Source organism: Nannospalax galili, unplaced genomic scaffold (genome assembly GCF_000622305.1).
Source record: "Nannospalax galili isolate Female #2095 unplaced genomic scaffold, S.galili_v1.0 scaffold933, whole genome shotgun sequence".
NCBI lineage: Eukaryota > Metazoa > Chordata > Mammalia > Rodentia > Spalacidae > Nannospalax > Nannospalax galili.
The window spans coordinates 420,087-437,825 of NW_008333281.1; the positions used below are offsets into that span (position 1 = coordinate 420,087).

A 17,739-nucleotide genomic window follows, 5' to 3' on the forward strand; every position below is an offset into this window, starting at 1 on the left:
ATGATGGTGGTGGTGGTGATGATGGTGGTGATAGTGATGGTGATGATGATGGTGGTGGTGATGATGGTGGTGATGGTGATGATGGTGATAGGATGATGATGATGGTGGTGGTGGTGATGGTGATGATGGTGGTGATAGTGATGATGATGATGCTGATGGTTGTAATGTAAGTGATGGTGGTGATGATGGTGGTGGTAATGGTGATGATGGTGATGGTGATGACAGTGGGAATGATACTGATAATGGTAGTGGTAATGATGGTGATGGTGGTGGTGATAGTGATGGTGATGATGGTGATGCTGCTGATGGTGGTGATGTAAGTGATAGATGGTAGTGATGGTGATGATGATCCTGGTGTTGGTGGCGATGATGATGGTGGTGGTGATGATGGTAGTGGAGATGGTGGTGATGGTGGTGATTGTAATAGTGGTGATGGTGATGAGGATGAGGATCATGGTGGTGAAGATAAAACGAAGACTCCTGTAGATCGCAGATCCTCAGCAGGCACTCTACCTCACATTTTCTGTCCACTTACACGCATAGTGCCTTGCACACAGTAGGTGCTCACAAACATGCTGTTAACGGGCTTGCTCTCCAGGTTCCTAAAGCACAGGACCGTGTAAACTGGCCCTAGTCCAAGCCCCTTTGACGTTGCATGTCTCACCTTCAAAAGTGACCTGAGCTTCTCAGTCCTTTCCATGGAAGACCAGTGTTTGCCTCGCTTATAAACAAGAATGTTCTTCCAAACATTGAGTGAGAATGATGCCTGCAAGAAAGCATGCCGTTTACATGTGTGACCTCTGGGACACACACCACCCACACACACTGACATCCCCTCTAAGCCCTTCAGGCCCGCCCATATGTCCAGAGCTCCCCAGAAGACAAGGTCAGGAACATGAACCCAGGCTGTTAAGCTGTGGAAAAAACACTTGGTGCTCCAGCCCCACTGGCCTGCATGTGCAGAAAGAATGCAGGCTGGCCTTGGGGGACAGATCTTCTCAGCCGGCTGGAGTGCAGCACCATGTTCTGAGTGGACCTCAAGCTAGGCCGAGCCCAGCTACTCCATGTTCAGAGCCAAAGACTCCAAGATGTGAAGGCCTGGAGAAGGCTTCTGGAAGCTGCTTCCCTTTAGGACCTGGTGTCTCCAGTGTGGAGGTGGCACCATGGGATGGCAAGTTGTCCTCCAGCCTCCGCCAGCCTTTGCATGGGGAGCAGCAGTGGGTACTTAGGGAGCACTCACTGTATGTGGCCACACCTGGACTTGCTCACGATCCTCACTGCCCTGAGTCCCAAGCCAGCACCCCCACCCCCCGCCCCCGCATCCCCCCGACAGGGAAAGCAAGGCCAGGAAGGAAAGGTCCCTCTGACAGAGGACAGTGCAGAGCAGCGCATGACCAGGACGAGCTTTTCTCCCCACACCCACACGACCATCCATGCGGTGGCCTCCCTCCCAGTTATCTCCCTGTTTCTACACAGGCCCTCGGCCTCCCAGCTGTTTACAATCTGTCCATTGGTTCCAAACCACTCAGCCAGTAAAGTGAAACATCTGAACACACTGATAATGCTTCTTGATGCTTCTTGCCCACCCTGAGGGTGAGCGTCCCTCAGGATGCATTCGCTCTAACACATGAATTCTCCGGAAGCAGTTGTTTCTGTGTTAGGAAAAATGGTAATGTGATTGACCAACATACAAGTTCCCATGGATTATCTAGCTCAAACCCAAGACTTGAGGATAGGGCCAGCGAGATGGCTCAGCAGGTAAGGGAGCTTGCTGCAGGGCCAGATGACCTGATTCCATCCGGGACCCACAGAGTGGAAGGAGTGGGCCAACGCCTGAAAGGTGTCCTCCGATCTCCACATAAGTGGTGTGGGGCACATGCACACACAAAATAAATATTTTTGTTTAAAAAAAAAAAAAAAAGAAGATACTTATAGGAACCTTGTGTACACAGCCACACAGTTCTGGCGCCTGCCTCCTTATCCTGATAGCACAGACTTTTCCACAGCAATTTTGGCTCCGGGAGGCACGGGGTCCTTGTGCCCCCTGGTGTTCATTCAGGACAGGACAGCCAGTTCCCATCTGTCACTTTTCCAGCAGCTAAGGGAGAAAGGGCTGGTTTGGGCTGAGTTCAAGGGTAAAAGCCACGGTGGCGGGGAAGGCATGATGATGACAGGAGCATGAGGCAGCTGGTCACGGTGCGTCCACAGTCAGGAAGCAGAGCGAGGGACGCGGGTGCTCAGCCACCCGCAGTGTGGACTGTGTGGACATGTCCCATATTTAATGAGTTTCTTCTGCTCAAATACTGATGTCAAATGCTGCGTATATCAGCAAGTTCTAACGTGGCACTTAGAGCTATACATTAGCACATTCATAGACAGAACTAGTGACTGCGTTTTAGGGAAGGGATGAGCTTCAGGACATCCCAAAACAAGGCACCACCCACTCGCAGCTCTGGCTCAACAGGCACCTGGTGGAGGTCAGTGGGTGTTAGAGGTTGGCCGTCTCACTGACTCCTGTGGGGTAATTTCTAAAGAGCTTAGATATGGGACTGAACCTGGGGTTTGGATGTGTTCATTTACTCTGTACACTATACGCTTACCGAGCACCTTCCATTTGCCAAGCAGCACATGAAGTGCTCCAACCAAACCAACTCAGGAAGGTGCGTCCAGGCTCACCTGCTCGGCTGAAGAAAGCACAAAGTCAGTCCCCAACTCAGTCTTGGCCCAGATTTCTGAGGTGACAAACACACAGACCTGCTCAGGTCTCAGAGCGCCCTCTGCTGTCCAGAGCTGAGAATACAGTCCATGGAGACGCCCAGTGTAACTTTCCAAGATGTACAGCTTCCAGCCGTGCAGGGATTCGGGTGATGAGAAGTCTGGGAGCAGAAGGCAGTCCCTAAATGGCATCTGAGTCCCTTCACTGGGGCCAGAGCTGTGTCTTGGGAACGTTAACAAACATAACCCACTGAGATGGCTCAGTGCATGAAGCTTGCTGCCTGACAACCTGAATTCATTACCCAGGACCCACAGGTGCAGAAGACAGCCACCTCCTGCAAGTTTCTCTCTGGACTCCTGCACACACCACAGCACATATACCACCATCACCATCATCGTACACACACACACACACACACACACACACACACACACACACGATAAAATAAGCACAAGGGCTTGGGCTGTAGCTCAGCAGCCTAGCACTTGCCTAGCACACATGATGCCCCAAGTTCAAGTCCCAGCACTGCCTGCTGGGGGGACAGGGGTATGGGCGCAGATTCACCTCTCAGGAATTCACATTCGCTCCCTTTTGGGGAATTTCTTACGACACTTGGGAGACAGAGGCAGACAAATATCTATGAGTTCAAGACCAGCATGGTCTACATAGTGAGACCCTGTCTCAAAAAAAAAGGAGGGGGGTGCCTGGAGAGATGGCTCAGTGGTTAAGAGCACTGACTGCTCTTGCAGAGGACCAGGGTTCATTTCCAGCACCTACATGGCGGCTATGAACCATCCTTAACTCCAGTTCCAGGGGAATCCGAAGCCCTCTTCTGACCTCTGTAGCATTGCGTGACACAGGTGCACTCACATATATGCAGGCAATACACTCATACACATAAAATAAAAATAATAAATAAAGCTGGGCGTGGTGCCACATGCCTTTAACCCCAGCACCAGGAGGCAGAGCCAGGCGGATCTCTGTGAGTTCAAGGCCAGCCTGGTCTACATAGTGAGTTCCAGGACAGCTGGGGCTACAGAGGGACCCTGTCTCAAAAAGACCAAATAAATAAATAAATAAATATAAATAAACAAAATATTTTTTAAAGAAAGAAATGGGTTGTGGAACTAAACACAATTCACAAAAGAAATACGAATAGCTGAGATTTCTTTTTAATTTTCAGCACCCTTAACTATCAGGAAAATGCAAATTCAAACTGCTTTGAGATTTCATTTTACCCTAGTCAGAGTGGCTAAGGTCAAAGAAAAAAGACAGCAAATGCTGATGTGGATGTGGGGAAGTAGGAACACTTGATTGACTGCTGTTGAAAACGCAGGCTGGTACAGCCACTATGGAAATCTGTGCGGGGGTTCCTCAAAAAGCTAAAAACAAAGGAGCTGGAGAGATGTCCAGTCAGTGCTCAGTGATCAAGAGCATTGACTGCTCCTGCAGAGGACCTGAGTTCCCAGCACCCACAAGGCAGCTAACAACCATCCGTAAGTCCAGTTCCAGGGGCTCCAACACCTTCTTCTGGCTTCCTCAGGCATTGCACAACACGGTACACTTAAATGCAGACAAAACACTCATCTACATAAAATAAAGATAACTAAATAAAAATTTATTTTAAAAAGCTAGAGGTAGATCTACCACATGACCCAGCTATCCCAGGACTCCAGACCTTCCACAGACATCGGCTCAGGCCTGTTTGTTGCCGCCTATTCAAAACGGTTAGAAAAGTCTAGATGTCCATCTGATGAACAGATGTGGCACATGTACACAATGGATTGTTATTCAGTAAAGAAAAATGAAATTATAAAATTGGCAGGTAAATGGATGGGCCTGGAAATAACCCTTCTGAACGAGGTAGCCCAGAGCCAGTGTGGCACAGGACGGTCCTCCAACGGACACCACCTTCCTGAGTTCAGGTACGCTCACTTGCTCAAGCCCTCACAGCTACTCTTGACTATTCAGGACCCTGCACGGACAGAGGGGAGGAGACTCAAGACCGTCACTTGAGTGCCACCCACACCTCCAACACATGGCGAGCAATGCGGCCCTAGCGGCACACGGTCTCGGGGAGGGGCTAGAGTATATATCCTAGGGAAGACTAAGGGAGGGTCCCTAGACATTTATGCCACTATGTGGAAGCCATCGTCCATGCTTGGGTAAAGAATTTCTAGTGAAGCCAGGCATGGTGGCACACGCCTTTAATCCCAGCACTTGGGAGGCAGAGGCAGATGGATCTCTGTGAGTTCAAGGCCAGCCTGATCTACATAGTGAGTTCCAGGACAGCTGGGGCTACAGGGAGACCCTGTCTCAAAAAGTTAAAATCCAAACAAAACAAAACAAAATTCTATTGAGACCTTGGGGAGCTTCCCCATTGCTCATAAGTAAGCCCTAGTACACTCACTGGTTTCCCAGAGTGCATTTTGATACCTCAGTTTGTCACTGGGCCAACAGAGGAGGGGTGGAGATTGTTTACGTTCCCCCCATCCCCAGCAGTACCCAGAAAGACAAACACTGCATGTTCTCTCGTGTGAATGCTGGATTTGAAACTTTGGATATGTATGTTTAAACTGCATACCTGTAGAAGTCAGGAAACTGGTAAGGGGCTGGGGGGGGGTTCAAGGGAATAGGGACGGAAGGCAGGTGTCATGAAGGGGAAAAGGGGAATAATGGAACAGGAAAAGTTAAATGAGGTGGAGGATGGGCGGGCCAGTAGAGGAGGGAGTGTGAGGATGAGCTCTAACACCAAAGGCCCTTGAAAAGCCACAGAAAGCCTACTGCAGACATTCTGTGATGTACACGAGTTTAAATGGGGCTGCCCTGTAACAGGGGACTTCTGACAAGTGTCCTCTAGACACCACAGGCTAGCAAATAGAAAGCCCAGCATCAGGTAAGGACTACCTCTTTTCAACTTTCGGTCAGTTGGGTCCCACAGACACCCTCTCCCAAAATCATAGGCTATGGCCATTGCTCTTGGATACCCTCCAGAATTTGGCCATCAGACCCCATTGCTGAAGATACCACACACCTGAGTCATGGAACAAGGAGAAATCAAGTGGGCACCGATCCGGAATCATCATCCTACTGGCCAGCGCTCATAGTGCTGAAAGGTGCTCTTTACATTGCCGGGGGTGAAAAGTATTCCACAGTCTTGTCCATCTGTAAACCCCGCTAGACAGTAAAGACCGGCAAGAAATGCCCAGTGCAGGGCTGGAGAGATGGCTCAGCGGTTAAGAGCACTGACTGTTCTTACAGAGGACCCAGGTTCGAATCCCAGCACCGACATGGCAGCTAACAACTGTCCATAACTCCAGTTCCAGGGGATCTGACAGCCTCATCTGTCCTACTCGGGGCATTGCACGACACGGGTGCACTTACCTACATGCAGGCAATACATGCATATACATAAAATAAAAATAATAAAGTATTTTTTAAAAGAAATGCCCAGCACAACAGTGGTATGAATGTTTCAGAAGTGACCAGTCACTTTCTGACTGAATTTAAGGGCTGCACCACAAGATGGAGCCACACCTGATACCAGCCGAAACAGAGAACTTAATTCTATTATCTTGCTTAATGGACATAGTATTAAACTGCCCCCTAAGCTCTCTCTTTTTTTTTTTTTTTTTTTTGGTCTTTTTGAGACAGGGTCTCCCTGTATTCCCCAGCTGTCCTGGAACTCACTATGCAGACCAGGCTGGCCTTGAACTCACAGAGATCCTCCTGCCTCTGCCTCCCAAGTGCTAGAATTAAAGGCGTATGCCAACATGCCCAGCAGTTCTTATGTTTTTTAATATTTTTTAAAAAATATTTTATTTATGCTGGGCGTGGTGACGCACACCTGAGGTCAGAAGAGGGCATAGGATCTCCTGGAACTGGGGTTATGAAAGATTGTTAGCCACCATGTAGGTGCTAGGAATCGAACCCATGTCCTCTGGAAGAACAGCCAGTGCTCTTACCACTGAGCCATCTCTCCAGCCCCTACATTCTTATATTCACACCCGTAGTTTAGTGCATCTCTCAACCCTCATCAGAGAAGCCTCTTTTTGCAGTAGCTGGTGATCAACAGACACACAACTGCTCAGTATTGAGAATGAGACAGCGGAGCGGCTGGAGAGATGCTCAGCGGGGAGAAGGTAAAAGCCAGAGGAGGAACTTGCTTCCTGGAAAGAGACTTCACAGCTTACAAAGCACCTTGCAGGACAAACAACCTGGAAGGACAGACCACTTGGCAGGACACCCTGGAGCCCAGAGGAGACAGGCAGGTCCAAGCTTTGGCCAGGACGCTCATTCACACACACCTCTGTCCTCTGCTTAACCTGAGCGTCACGTGGGGTCCCAAAGACGGACGTGTCCCACCTGCCCCTTTTCTGCACCTCTTCCTGACGTGGCTACAGTGAATGTCTCATTAATTGGTGTATTGGGGAGGGGTGGACAAGCCCCTCACTGGGGCAGAAGCGCCTAGGCTCTAACACTAACAGCAGACAGGGGAGCCCCTGGAAATCACAGAGGCTCCCCAAAAAACTGTATCTAAAACAAGCATTTGATTGGGCTGCAGCAGCCCTGAGAATCCTGGCACATCTGGAAGATGGCTGCAGCAGGAAATCACATTAGGCAAAATAAGCCAAACTCATACAGATGTCTCATTTTCCCATGTGGAGTCTACATTTTACAGAGATACATGAACTCGCAGGACATGAAAACAGATGCAAGACTGTCGGAAGAGGGATTGGGAAGGAGAGGGAGGGAGGGTTGGATATTAGTGAAGCACACAATGTGGGGCTGGAGAGATGCTCAGCTAAGAACACTGGCTGTTCTTGCAGAAGACCCGGGTTCGAATCCCAGCACCCATATGGCAGCTAACAACTGTCTGTAACTACAGTTCCACGGGATCCAACCTCTTCTGACCTCCTCGGACATTGCACAACACAGGTGCACTTACCTACATGCAGGCAGTACATGCATACATTTAAAATAAAAATAAGTAAAATATGTTAAAAAAAATAAAGTACACAATATACTTCAATGAAAATGTCTATCCAGAGCCCCGTACTGTGAGTAATGAATGTAAGTTAATAAAAAGTGAGGGGCGGAGGACCAGTGGGGAAGGGGTATAAAGATGATTAAGATGTTCTGTATGAAATGCAGTAAAATTGTTTTTAAAAGAAGAATTTCAGAGGCCTTTACAACTGACCCTCCTCAGAACTGGCCCCCAACTACCTCAGTTCCCCGGTGACTTGACAGAAAGGTTAAATTGCCCAGGTCTGAGCGACTACGAGCTGTTGATTGTAGAATGGTCCTCTCTGTTGGGTTGGGTCGTTGCTATGCAGGCGGCTCTTTCCGTGTCCGGCGTGTCCGCCTCACATCACAGTGGTCCCCGTCTTCTATGGGAAGACCTATGTCTAACACCCCTCATGGCTCAGAACGCTGCTCTTTGCCTAGCTCATCGGTAGGCACACACAAGCTGGCTTTGGGGTGTTTTGCTGCTGAGCACAGATACTGGTCAGGGATGGGTAACAGCAGCTTCAGAGAGCAGCTGGGTGCCCAGACATAATCCTCGACATCCCTGCAGGAAGTCTCTGCAGGAAGCAGGAAGTCGCTTTAAGCCAAAATGTCAGGAGTTGCTATAGCACCTGAGGGTCATGAAATAACGGCAGGATCGGAACTGGAACCCAGAGCTCTGATTCCAACTTGACTTCATTTTGTGTATGGTTCCAGTGTCCAGGACCTCAGCCTCTTCTATCCCACACAGGACTGAGGGCCCGCACGGTCCCTTCCCACTGTCTCCTTGTGTCCAGACTGCATTCCTCTCAAGCTCCCTATCTCTTGTCATTCAAACATCAGTGAAAAGTTGTGAGTAAAGCAGAGGATGAGAGGCCAGTGAGATGGCTCGCTGTACAAACCTGACCATCTCACAACGGAAGAACTGATTCTCAAAAGCTGCCCTCTGACCTTGACACACATGCTGTGGCACACGTGCACCTGCACTCACACACATCCCACATAACATGCACTAATAATAATGATAATAACAAAATTTTAAGAGGCTAGGACAGAAGTCAATGAAATTACCAAAGGAATGAGCCAGTGGGGAAAACCACTACATCCCTCCCCCACTGCATTTTGGAAAAGCCATTTTTTGATATATTAAAAGACTGCTTGAGAGGGGAAAGGGTGGGGAGTGAATATGATTTTTTAAAATGGACATTTAAGGCCGGACAGGGTGGCGCACGCCTTTAATCCCAGCACTTGGGAGGCAGAGGCAGGCGGATCTTTGTGAGTTCGAGGCCAGCCTGGTCTACACAGTGAGTTCCAGGACAGCTGGGGCTACAGGGAGACCCTGTCTCAAAAAAACAGGAAAAAAAAAAAAAAGTACATTTAGTAAATGTCATAGTAAAACTTATCATTTTATAAATTAATCTGCGCTAATTTAAAAAAATAAAAATTTTTAAAAACTAAAAATAAATTGAGGGGCGGATGGGCCACTGCTGGGTGAGACAGCTGCCATAGAAAGTGTAAGGCAGACAGGAACAGGAAGCAGCCTGAGGAGCCAGCTTCTCCCTTCTCCCCCGACTCCCAAGAGAAGTGTAGTGGACAGAACCAGCCAAGGGCAGAAGGCAGGTTTGGAGCCAAGACAGCACAATTCACCTCTGCCTACCACACATTCCCACATACATACGGACCTCCAGCACGTACCAGAACAGCTGTCTCCTGAACAAGCAAATGTCCTTCACAGGAAGGTGCTCTAAGCTCATCTAAGTCCCAGGCCAGCAACATACCAGGTAAAGGCATCCCCGGGACTCACCTGGTAGAGGGAGAGAACTACCTCCTACGAGCTGTCCTCTGACTACATGCCTGCCCGCCCACCCAAAAACACAAAATAATCATTGTAATATAAATTGCTAAATCCCAGAGCTGACAAGATGGCTCAGCAAGTAAAGGCATTGGCCACACAAACCTGGTGCCCAAGTTCAATCCCCAGAACCTATGTAGAGGTAGAAGACACGCCACAAATTGTCTTCTGACCTGCATTTTAAAATTTTCTATGAAAAAAGAAAAAGCTTGACTTCCCTTTGTTTCTTTCTGCCAAGCCGTCTATGAACCCGTCTATGAACCCATCTCCTCGGCTCATGTTTTCTGCCGTGCTGAGGACTCCAGAATCAAAGCTAAAGTCAGTCAAGATCATCAAAGTAGCAGAACAGCAGGCCAGAGCCCCGCTGACCCGTGCAAGGCCAGGTGAGCACTCAAGACAGCCGGCGGCCTCTAAGCCAGAGCAGCAGTCCCCTCCTCCGAACTGTGAGGGGTGAACACTGGGGGTCAAGGGCCTGACCTGATACCAAGCCCAAAGGGCCAGACACCAGTGGTCAACGAAGGGCCAGAAGAGCCAGGTGATGGGCTATGGGTGACCTGGGGCCAGCTCAGGCAAGGCAGCTCCCCTGCAGAGGCCACCACCAGGGAAGGTGCTGGAAACAGCACTGGGCTTTGCAGTAGAGGCCATCTGGGGCCACAGGGGCCTCACAGCATGAGCCTGGCATTTCCCCTTCCAGGGAGGCATTCTGAGAGCAGGGAAGGAGGGTTTCTAGGTGGCAGGAAGAACTCCAACTGGGGACGTCGTGCTGGGTGAACTCGAGCCTCCCAGGAACTTCTGGTCAGACTTCTTGGGCCAATGACCCTACTGTGGCCCAGCTGGGTTTCTCTAAGGCCACCTTAGACAGTGTGGCCCTGCCACAAATCTGGACTGGGGGCCCCCAGGGAATAGCCGCCCATCCTCAGGTCACTGTGCCCAGGAATCCACTCTGTTCCCAGGGGGACGTCTGCCGCCTGGCTGGGACAAGGCGGCAGACTGGGTTCTCCAGGGCCCATCAGCTCTGTTCTGCTGCCTGCTCCGCAGCCCAGCATGGAACGCAGGCCCTCTGCCACGCTGGGCAGGCAGCACTGAGCTGCAGCCCAGCACGATTTCCTCACCATCTAGTTTTGCACCACAGTGCGTCAGGGCAGCCCTGCTGGTCTCCATCTCGCTGCAGTCCTGCCACTTCTCTGCCTTCTTAGTGACAGGATTAGCATGCAGCCATGCCTAGCCGGCTGTTTGAATCTGGCCTGCCCTGCATGGCCTGGTGGTCACCACCATCCAAGGTGACCATGTCAAGGGATGGCCCAGAGGCTACCATATTTACTCACGTAAAAATGTGTCACAATTCAAAATGTCCCACATAGGAGTCACTCTGTCATCAATTTTTACAGCGTCCCCATGACAACTCAATATTCCTTCAAAACCTATTTACACAGCCAGCAGATGGTTCAGTGCAGGTCTGACAGCCTGAACTTGACCCACAGAGCCCACACAAACATGGAGAACACACAAAGCTTTCTGTGACTTCCACACACATGCGATACACACGCACACATTCTTCACAGGAATAGACATTTAGAGCGGAGGTACCTCCTGGAAAGAAACCCAGCCCCTCAAACGATGCTGACTTAGTCATCACCAAAGAACGAGGCACGAAGGAGTCATGGAAACGGCCGTTTATTAGCAGCGCACGGACTGCTGGACATAGTGGTTTCCAGGACATCGGTGGGGGAAGCAGCTGGCGAGCAGCACTCACTTCCACTGGTTCTTGTCGTAGTCCCACTTGGCGGAGAAGCCCTGGATGGGGTTGGACTTCATGTCGAGCATCCGCTTCGTCTGCATGGCCACCCAGTCTTGATCAAAGGTATGTGGGACGGGGCCGTACACTGCGGCACAAAACAACTGTGAGAACTGTGCTCTCCCGGTGACCGACCCAAGCCTCACAAGGCTCAGGACACACACACACCTCCGGTCAGCACAGCCACGGGCTCAACTCCACACACACATGTACTTTAATCCAGGGCGCTAACAGCCGAGGTTTCAGAACTATACCTCTGCTCGTTAAAGGTCTGAGGAGATCGCTAAGCGGAGCGGAGTGACTTCCCAGCCATCTGGGAGAGGTAGGTCTGCAGGCTGCACAGCACCGTCAGGGGCAATGCTCCCAGGCCGGTTCTGTACCCTCTGCAGCCACGCTCGTGCAGCCATGTACCTGCTCAGACTGCAAAGCTATCTGACCTGGACAGACGGCACCTGGAAGCAGCACAGGACGGGCCTGACATCCAAAAGGAAGGGAAAGACCCCGAAGCCCAACTGCTGAGCAGCAGCCAGACAGCCACTCGGCAATGAGGCCTGCTGGATACAGCACCAGGGCCACTGTGGACACGTGACTGAGCAGATCCAGTACAGCTGAACACGGGGTGTGCAAAGAGGCCCACCTTGCTGTCATGAGATGGGTGGCCATGAACACATCAGGCTCTAGTTTACAAACTTAGCCCCCATAACTGCAGCAGCCCAGATCTGAGGACTAGCCTGGTCAAACCCTGGACAGAGGTCCCTCTCCCAGGTTCTGAAGTGCAAGGACCCCGCAGCACCAAGGCTGACACTTCCTGGCCGCCGCATCTCCCCCTCCTCCACTCACCATAGCGCTTCTCCCAGACCAGAATAATGGCGGTGAAGCCGATGAAGAACATGGCCATGCCCACGACTGTCTTCCACTCGTTGGTGCCCCTGTTCATCTCAGCGAAGCTCTCATTAAACTGGATGCGGTACACTGGGCAGAAAGAGCCATGTGCAGGGGACACAGCCTGCTTCCCAAAGCAACCCACCCAGGGCCAGAGCAGGCTAAGCCAGAGTGCTCACCCTCACCAGCTCAGGGCAGACAGACTCTGGATAGCCTGAGGGCTGTTGTCTCCTCAGTGAATGGCTTATCCTCCCGCACACACCTGAAGGTACATCTCCATACCCTGCTCCTCCCAAATGCTAAGCACCCAGACCCATCAGGGGTCAGCTGGCCTAGCAGGGGCATCTCCCCTCCACATGCCCACACTACTGGATTTGCCTGCATATTACTGGGATACCTACACTGGACTTTCTCATCCCTGGTCAGGCTGTTCCAGTCTGTCTTCTCCTTCTCCTTCAAGGCCTTCTGGCTGGCAGATAGCAGCTTGATGTGGGCCACATCAGGCAAGGGGTAGTCACGCCGGTCAACATAAACAGGGAGAGAGTAGTCTTCACTCTTCACCACACTCCCTAAAACACATTGGATCAATCTGAAAACCATGTGGGTGGGAGTCCAGGCAGAAGGTGACACAGGGGCAACAACAGTCAGGTGGAAGCACTTGATCCAGCAAACCAAACCAGCAGGGTTTAGTCATGAGGGGAGGGGGGCCAGAGCTGAGGGTTCATCACCTGGACAGGCAGCTGGACTAGAGGAAGGCCCAACCTCAGGGACACAAGCTAACAAGAACAGGAAACTCAGAAGGAAAGGCAGCTTCTGCATAGAAACCGGGATCACTGTGACCCACAGAACCTGGGCTGGCCTTGGACAAGGGCACCTCAGAGCCAGCAGTCATTCATCTGTCAAGGGTTTACCGAGTACCTACTGCTCACTGGAGCTGGCTCTAGGCAGCAGTAGGACAAATGAACCTTCCTGCAGTGGAAGCAAAGCAGACCTGACACATGCAGGTCACAAGTAGACATGTTCGTGGCTGGAAGCTGATCCTGACACTCCCAGGAACAAGTGACCCACATGGCAGAACTGTGTGTTCAGTAAGAAACAGAGCAAGTTAGTTCTGGGAAACGTAAACCACTTTTGTGTGCGCTCATGAATATGACTGTTCGAACAGGCAGCAGTGAGTGCTGGAGAGCTCTTGTGCTCCACCGCCTCAGAATGAGCGAGGGCCTGTGTGTCCCACAAACCAGGACAGAACTCAGAAGCAGGAAAGGAGGCAGAGCCTCTGAGCATTTCCCGTACTCCACCTTACTGGCTGCAGAGTGGAGCCAGCACAGCGGCTCTGCTTCAGGGAACTCAGCCACAGCTAAACGTCCAAGTTATCAACACACCTGTAAGCCCCAGGCAGAGCTGTGGTTCTCCAAAGATCCTTGGAGACATTTCTTAGCAGGCAGGCAAGCAGTGAGCCTAAATTCCTAGGCTCAACCTCACCCCTACAGGACTTAAAGGACAAATGCCTAGACTTCAAAGGGGCCCAGGCTGGGTTAAGTAAACTTCAGATAGATTGAGGCTGGAAAGTGACTTGACTCGGCCTGTTAAGAGCACTGGCTGCTCTTGCAGAGGACCTGGGTTCAATTCCCAGCACTACATGGTGGCTAACAACCATTTGTATGTAACTCCAGTTCCAGGGGATCCAATACTCTCTCTGACCTCCATGGGCATTGCAAGACACAGGTGCAATTACATACATGCAGGCGATACACTCTTAACACATAAAATAAAAATAAGTAATCTGGGGAAAAACACATGTCAGCTCCTACTGTCTCAGCTTCCAAACGCTGCCCACCCCTCCCTTTCCCATCCCCCAGCCCTGATAAGCAGCCCACCAACTGTGCCTCAGGTGCCACCTCACTGTTCTTAACAAATAACAGTCTGCTCCTGTCAAGCCTCATCTAACATTTTCTAACATCTTCTGACATTTGGAGGCTGAGGCAGGAAGATCTCACATTGGAAGCCTGAAGGCACTACACAGAGTAACACTCAAAATACAGAAAAATTGACCAAAAAAAAAAAACGATAGCCGGGCATGATGGTGCACTCCTTTAATCCCAGCACTCGGGAGGCAGAGGCAGGCAGATCTCTGTGAGTTCGAGGCCAGCCTGGTCTCCACAGCGAATCCAGGCCAGCTGGGGCTACAGGGAGGCCCTGTCTCCAAAAAAAGAGCTGCATACTGAAAATTCTTACCAAGTTCAATAGCACCCCCACACACACACACACACACTCTATACCATTAAATGTAAATTGAGAATGTTCTAGAATCAATTAACCTGGTGCTAATGGCACAGGGAATATACAAACAATGGAATGTGTACAATTTGAGTAAATGTGTTATGTGAGCTACGCTCATAAAGTTATTAAAAAGCTGTAAACTCCCATGGTCTTACAGCACACCAGCCATAAAATGCAGTACTGCAGACCGGTTTATCCCCTAGGTGATCTCCAGGCTCTGGTCTCCAGGAATGAGAAAGCAGAGGCTCCCACACCAACCTTCCTTTTTTAAAAAGGGGAGAGAAAAGCTAAGGTTTTGCATTAGCTGGAGCTCCACACTGCCCTACACTTGAGGAACTTGCTAGTCATGTGTGGTTCCTAGACCCTGGAACTGGGCACATGTGGTTCCTAGAACTTAAGACCCCAGACTACAGTTCTTCATCTGCTGACCAGACCAAACCCAAAAAAATCAAGAAGATGACAGTCAAGCCAAGCTGGAAATGTGGCCTTGTGACTGACTAGTGTCGTGGAACACATCAGCACTCTACCGATGACTGAAAGATGGCTTCACTGAGAAGTCAGAAATCGCAGTGCTGACGATCTGGCCTCGAGGGACATGGACATGGCTCTTTTCAACCACCGCCCAAGGGCTGCACTTCACCCTACTGATCCTTCAGGGGCAAAGCCTCTAAGCCTCTTCGCAAAGCCCTGCGTCAGGCTCATCAGTCCTGCTCTGGGGCCAGCACTGTCTACACGCTACCTCAACGCAGCCAACCCTGTCCACACTGCCTCCTCCCCTGGAAAGCTCCACCGCTCCCTCTTTATCCCCAGGGCCTAAAGTGCCTGGCATAAACATGACCCATAAATGCAAAGCTGAAGGCACAGAACTGACGTGTGTGTGTGTGTGTGTGTGTGTGTATGTGTGTGTGTGTGTGTGTGTGTGTGTATTCACGTGTGGGCGGGGATACTGCAGTAAGTTGTGAAGTGTAGGCTTTTGCACCCCGCGTTTTTGCCGGGCATCCGAGGAAGCGAAAGCAGAACACAAAACTCTTCGAATTTTCTTAAGCAACCTCTTCAGGAGAGGAAAGAATCTCAAACATCGAAACTAGTCATGACAGAAATGGGGTTCAAACCTGGCTCAGGCACAAGCCCAGAGCTTTGCTTCCAGGGTCTTTATAGTGTAGATGGAGAGGCTGCGGGGTTGGGAGCTGGACAGAACAAGTCAGGAATAGAGAAGCCATCTTGGGAGAGGCAAAAAGAGCAAGTGTGGAACATCGACAAAGAACTGCAGCAAAGACCTGGACTAACCCTGACAGACCTGCAGCCTCCTCCTCCGAGCCAAAGGCCCTGCTCCAGTACTGGTCTCTCCCTAAAATCCCTGCAGGACCCAGCTGGCATGCATCTCTGTCTAAAACCCCAGCACTAGCTGGGCGTGCAGAGGCAAGTGAATCTCTGTGAGTTTGAGGTCAACCTGGTCTACACAGGGAGTTCCAGGCCAGCTGGGGCCACAGGGAGACCCTGTCTCAAAAAACAAAAGCCCAACCCAGGGCCTGATATAGAGCAGGAACAAAGTCACTATCTCAGCCTATTTAAGTGAAAGTCCCACTTACCATGCGCTCGAACACACGCGGAGGTGGAAATGGCTCGCTTGCCAATTAGGCTAAGTGCCCTGGTAGCCAACATTCTGAAAGACAGAAAGACAAACATACAGTGCTAACAACGCTGGCGAACACCTACTAATGAGAAGTCTTTTTGGAAGTAAATGAATTCACTCATCCCAACCTTAAATGACATTTAGCCTAACTTCATTAGGTTTATTTCTTTTTTATTTTTATGTTTTGCCTGCGTGTTATGTTATACATGCACCAGGGTTGTGCAATACCGGTGGCAGTCAGAAGAGGGCATCAAATCCCCTGGAAGTAGAGTCATAAGACAGTTGTTAGTCTGTGATGAGGATGCTGGGAAGAACTGGGTCCTCCACCACTGAGCTGTCTCTCCATCCCCTTCATTAGGTTTCCTGAGACAGTGCCTCACCAGGTAGCCCAGGCTGGCCTCTACCTCCCAGGTGCTTCATGATATCAAACCAATACACACACAGAGTGAGAAACATATTCTTTGGGCCAATTATTGTAAAACTGGTCTTCTTAAAAACCAAGCAGAGTCTGGAGAGATGGCTGAGCAGTTAAGAGAACTGGGTGCTCTTTCAGAGGACCTGGGTTCAATTGCCAGCACGCACATGGCAGCTAACAACTAACCACAACTCCAGTGGATCTGACACCCTTTTCTGACCTCCATGAACATTGCAAGACACATGTCACCTACATACAAGCCCAAGCAATGCACTCACACACATAAAACAAGATAAAAGTCAAGTAGCGGGCCCAGGGTGGCAGTGCACACCTTAACCCCGCACTCGGGAAGCAGAGGCAGGTGGATCTCTGAGATCCAGGTCAGCTGGGGCTACAGTGGCCATGTCTTAAAGACAGGAAAAAAAAAAAAAAAAAAAAAAAGAGTAAGGGAAAGACTTCGACCACTGGGGTGCGGTGGCCGTGGTATGACCACAAATCACACGCACATGGATATTTATTTTAAAAACCCATGTGCGCAGAGGCTGGGACAAACCAGAGACGGAGACGGTTGCAGCCGGCGGTGGCCGGATTCCAAGCCCTGCGGGAACCTGTACCACTGTCACCAGGCCCCCACGGAGGACCGTCGCCCCCCCAGAGAGGACCGCGGACCGTCATCTTCCCACGGAGGACCGTCGTCCTGCAGGCCCGCAGACCTGACAGGGATGCCCGGGCCGCGCGTCAGCGGACGCCCCAAGGTCACGCGCGGCCCGGGCTGGCCAGAGCCCCGGACCCGAGTTCGCGCTCAGTCCGCAGCCCGGAACCCCACGGCCGCCTCAATGTCACCGCGCCCCGGGCCCGCTGCGCCCGCGACACAGGCCGAGGACGCGGACCACTCGGTAGCTCGGCGCTCGGCGGCTACTCGGCTGCTCGGCTCTCGTCTGGCGCTCGGCGCTCGGCTCGGTCCTCGGCTCCGGCCCCACCGCCCTCCGCCGCCTTGCCTTGCCTTCCCGCACCTCACCTGCCGCCGCTGTCCCTGACGACCGCCGCGACCGCCCTCTGCGCCCCGGCAGCTTACAACCGGAAGAGCGAGCCCGCAGCGGAAGCGCGACACCCTGCCGCGGAGCACGATGGGATGAAGCGAGCCCCGCCCGCGTCCGGC

At 51.3% G+C, this 17,739-nt stretch overlaps 1 protein-coding gene across 2 annotated transcripts; it reads right to left on the reverse strand.

Moving 5' to 3' along the window:
- Positions 1–11,233: 11,233 nt before the first annotated feature.
- Positions 11,234–17,735, reverse strand: LOC103729818. Of its 2 annotated transcripts, none has more exons than XM_008827889.3 (5): positions 17,599–17,735; positions 16,122–16,195; positions 12,654–12,821; positions 12,211–12,342; positions 11,234–11,458 (listed from the first exon to the last, which is right to left on the reverse strand). In XM_008827889.3, the coding sequence occupies exons 2-5, from the start codon at positions 16,192–16,194 to the stop codon at positions 11,325–11,327; spliced, it is 507 nt and encodes a 168-aa protein (XP_008826111.1). In that variant the 5' UTR covers position 16,195; positions 17,599–17,735; the 3' UTR covers positions 11,234–11,324. The 2 variants fall into 2 exon arrangements, with proteins under 2 accessions (XP_008826111.1, XP_029416874.1); XM_029561014.1 differs by having other exon boundaries at positions 17,594–17,657.
- Between the last annotated feature and the right edge of the window lie 4 nt (positions 17,736–17,739).

Bases quoted from the DNA above. Each gene is read 5' to 3' on its own strand.
- LOC103729818 (XM_008827889.3), bottom strand. From the start codon at position 16,194: ATGTTGGCTACCAGGGCACTTAGCCTAATTGGCAAGCGAGCCATTTCC. The intron at 12,343-12,653 runs GTAGGTATCCCA...CTTTCTGCCCAG, and splicing joins CAGGGATGAGAAAGTCCAGT to TGTACCGCATCCAGTTTAAT. The intron at 11,459-12,210 runs GTGAGTGGAGGA...TTTGTGCCGCAG, and splicing joins GGTCTGGGAGAAGCGCTATG to TGTACGGCCCCGTCCCACAT.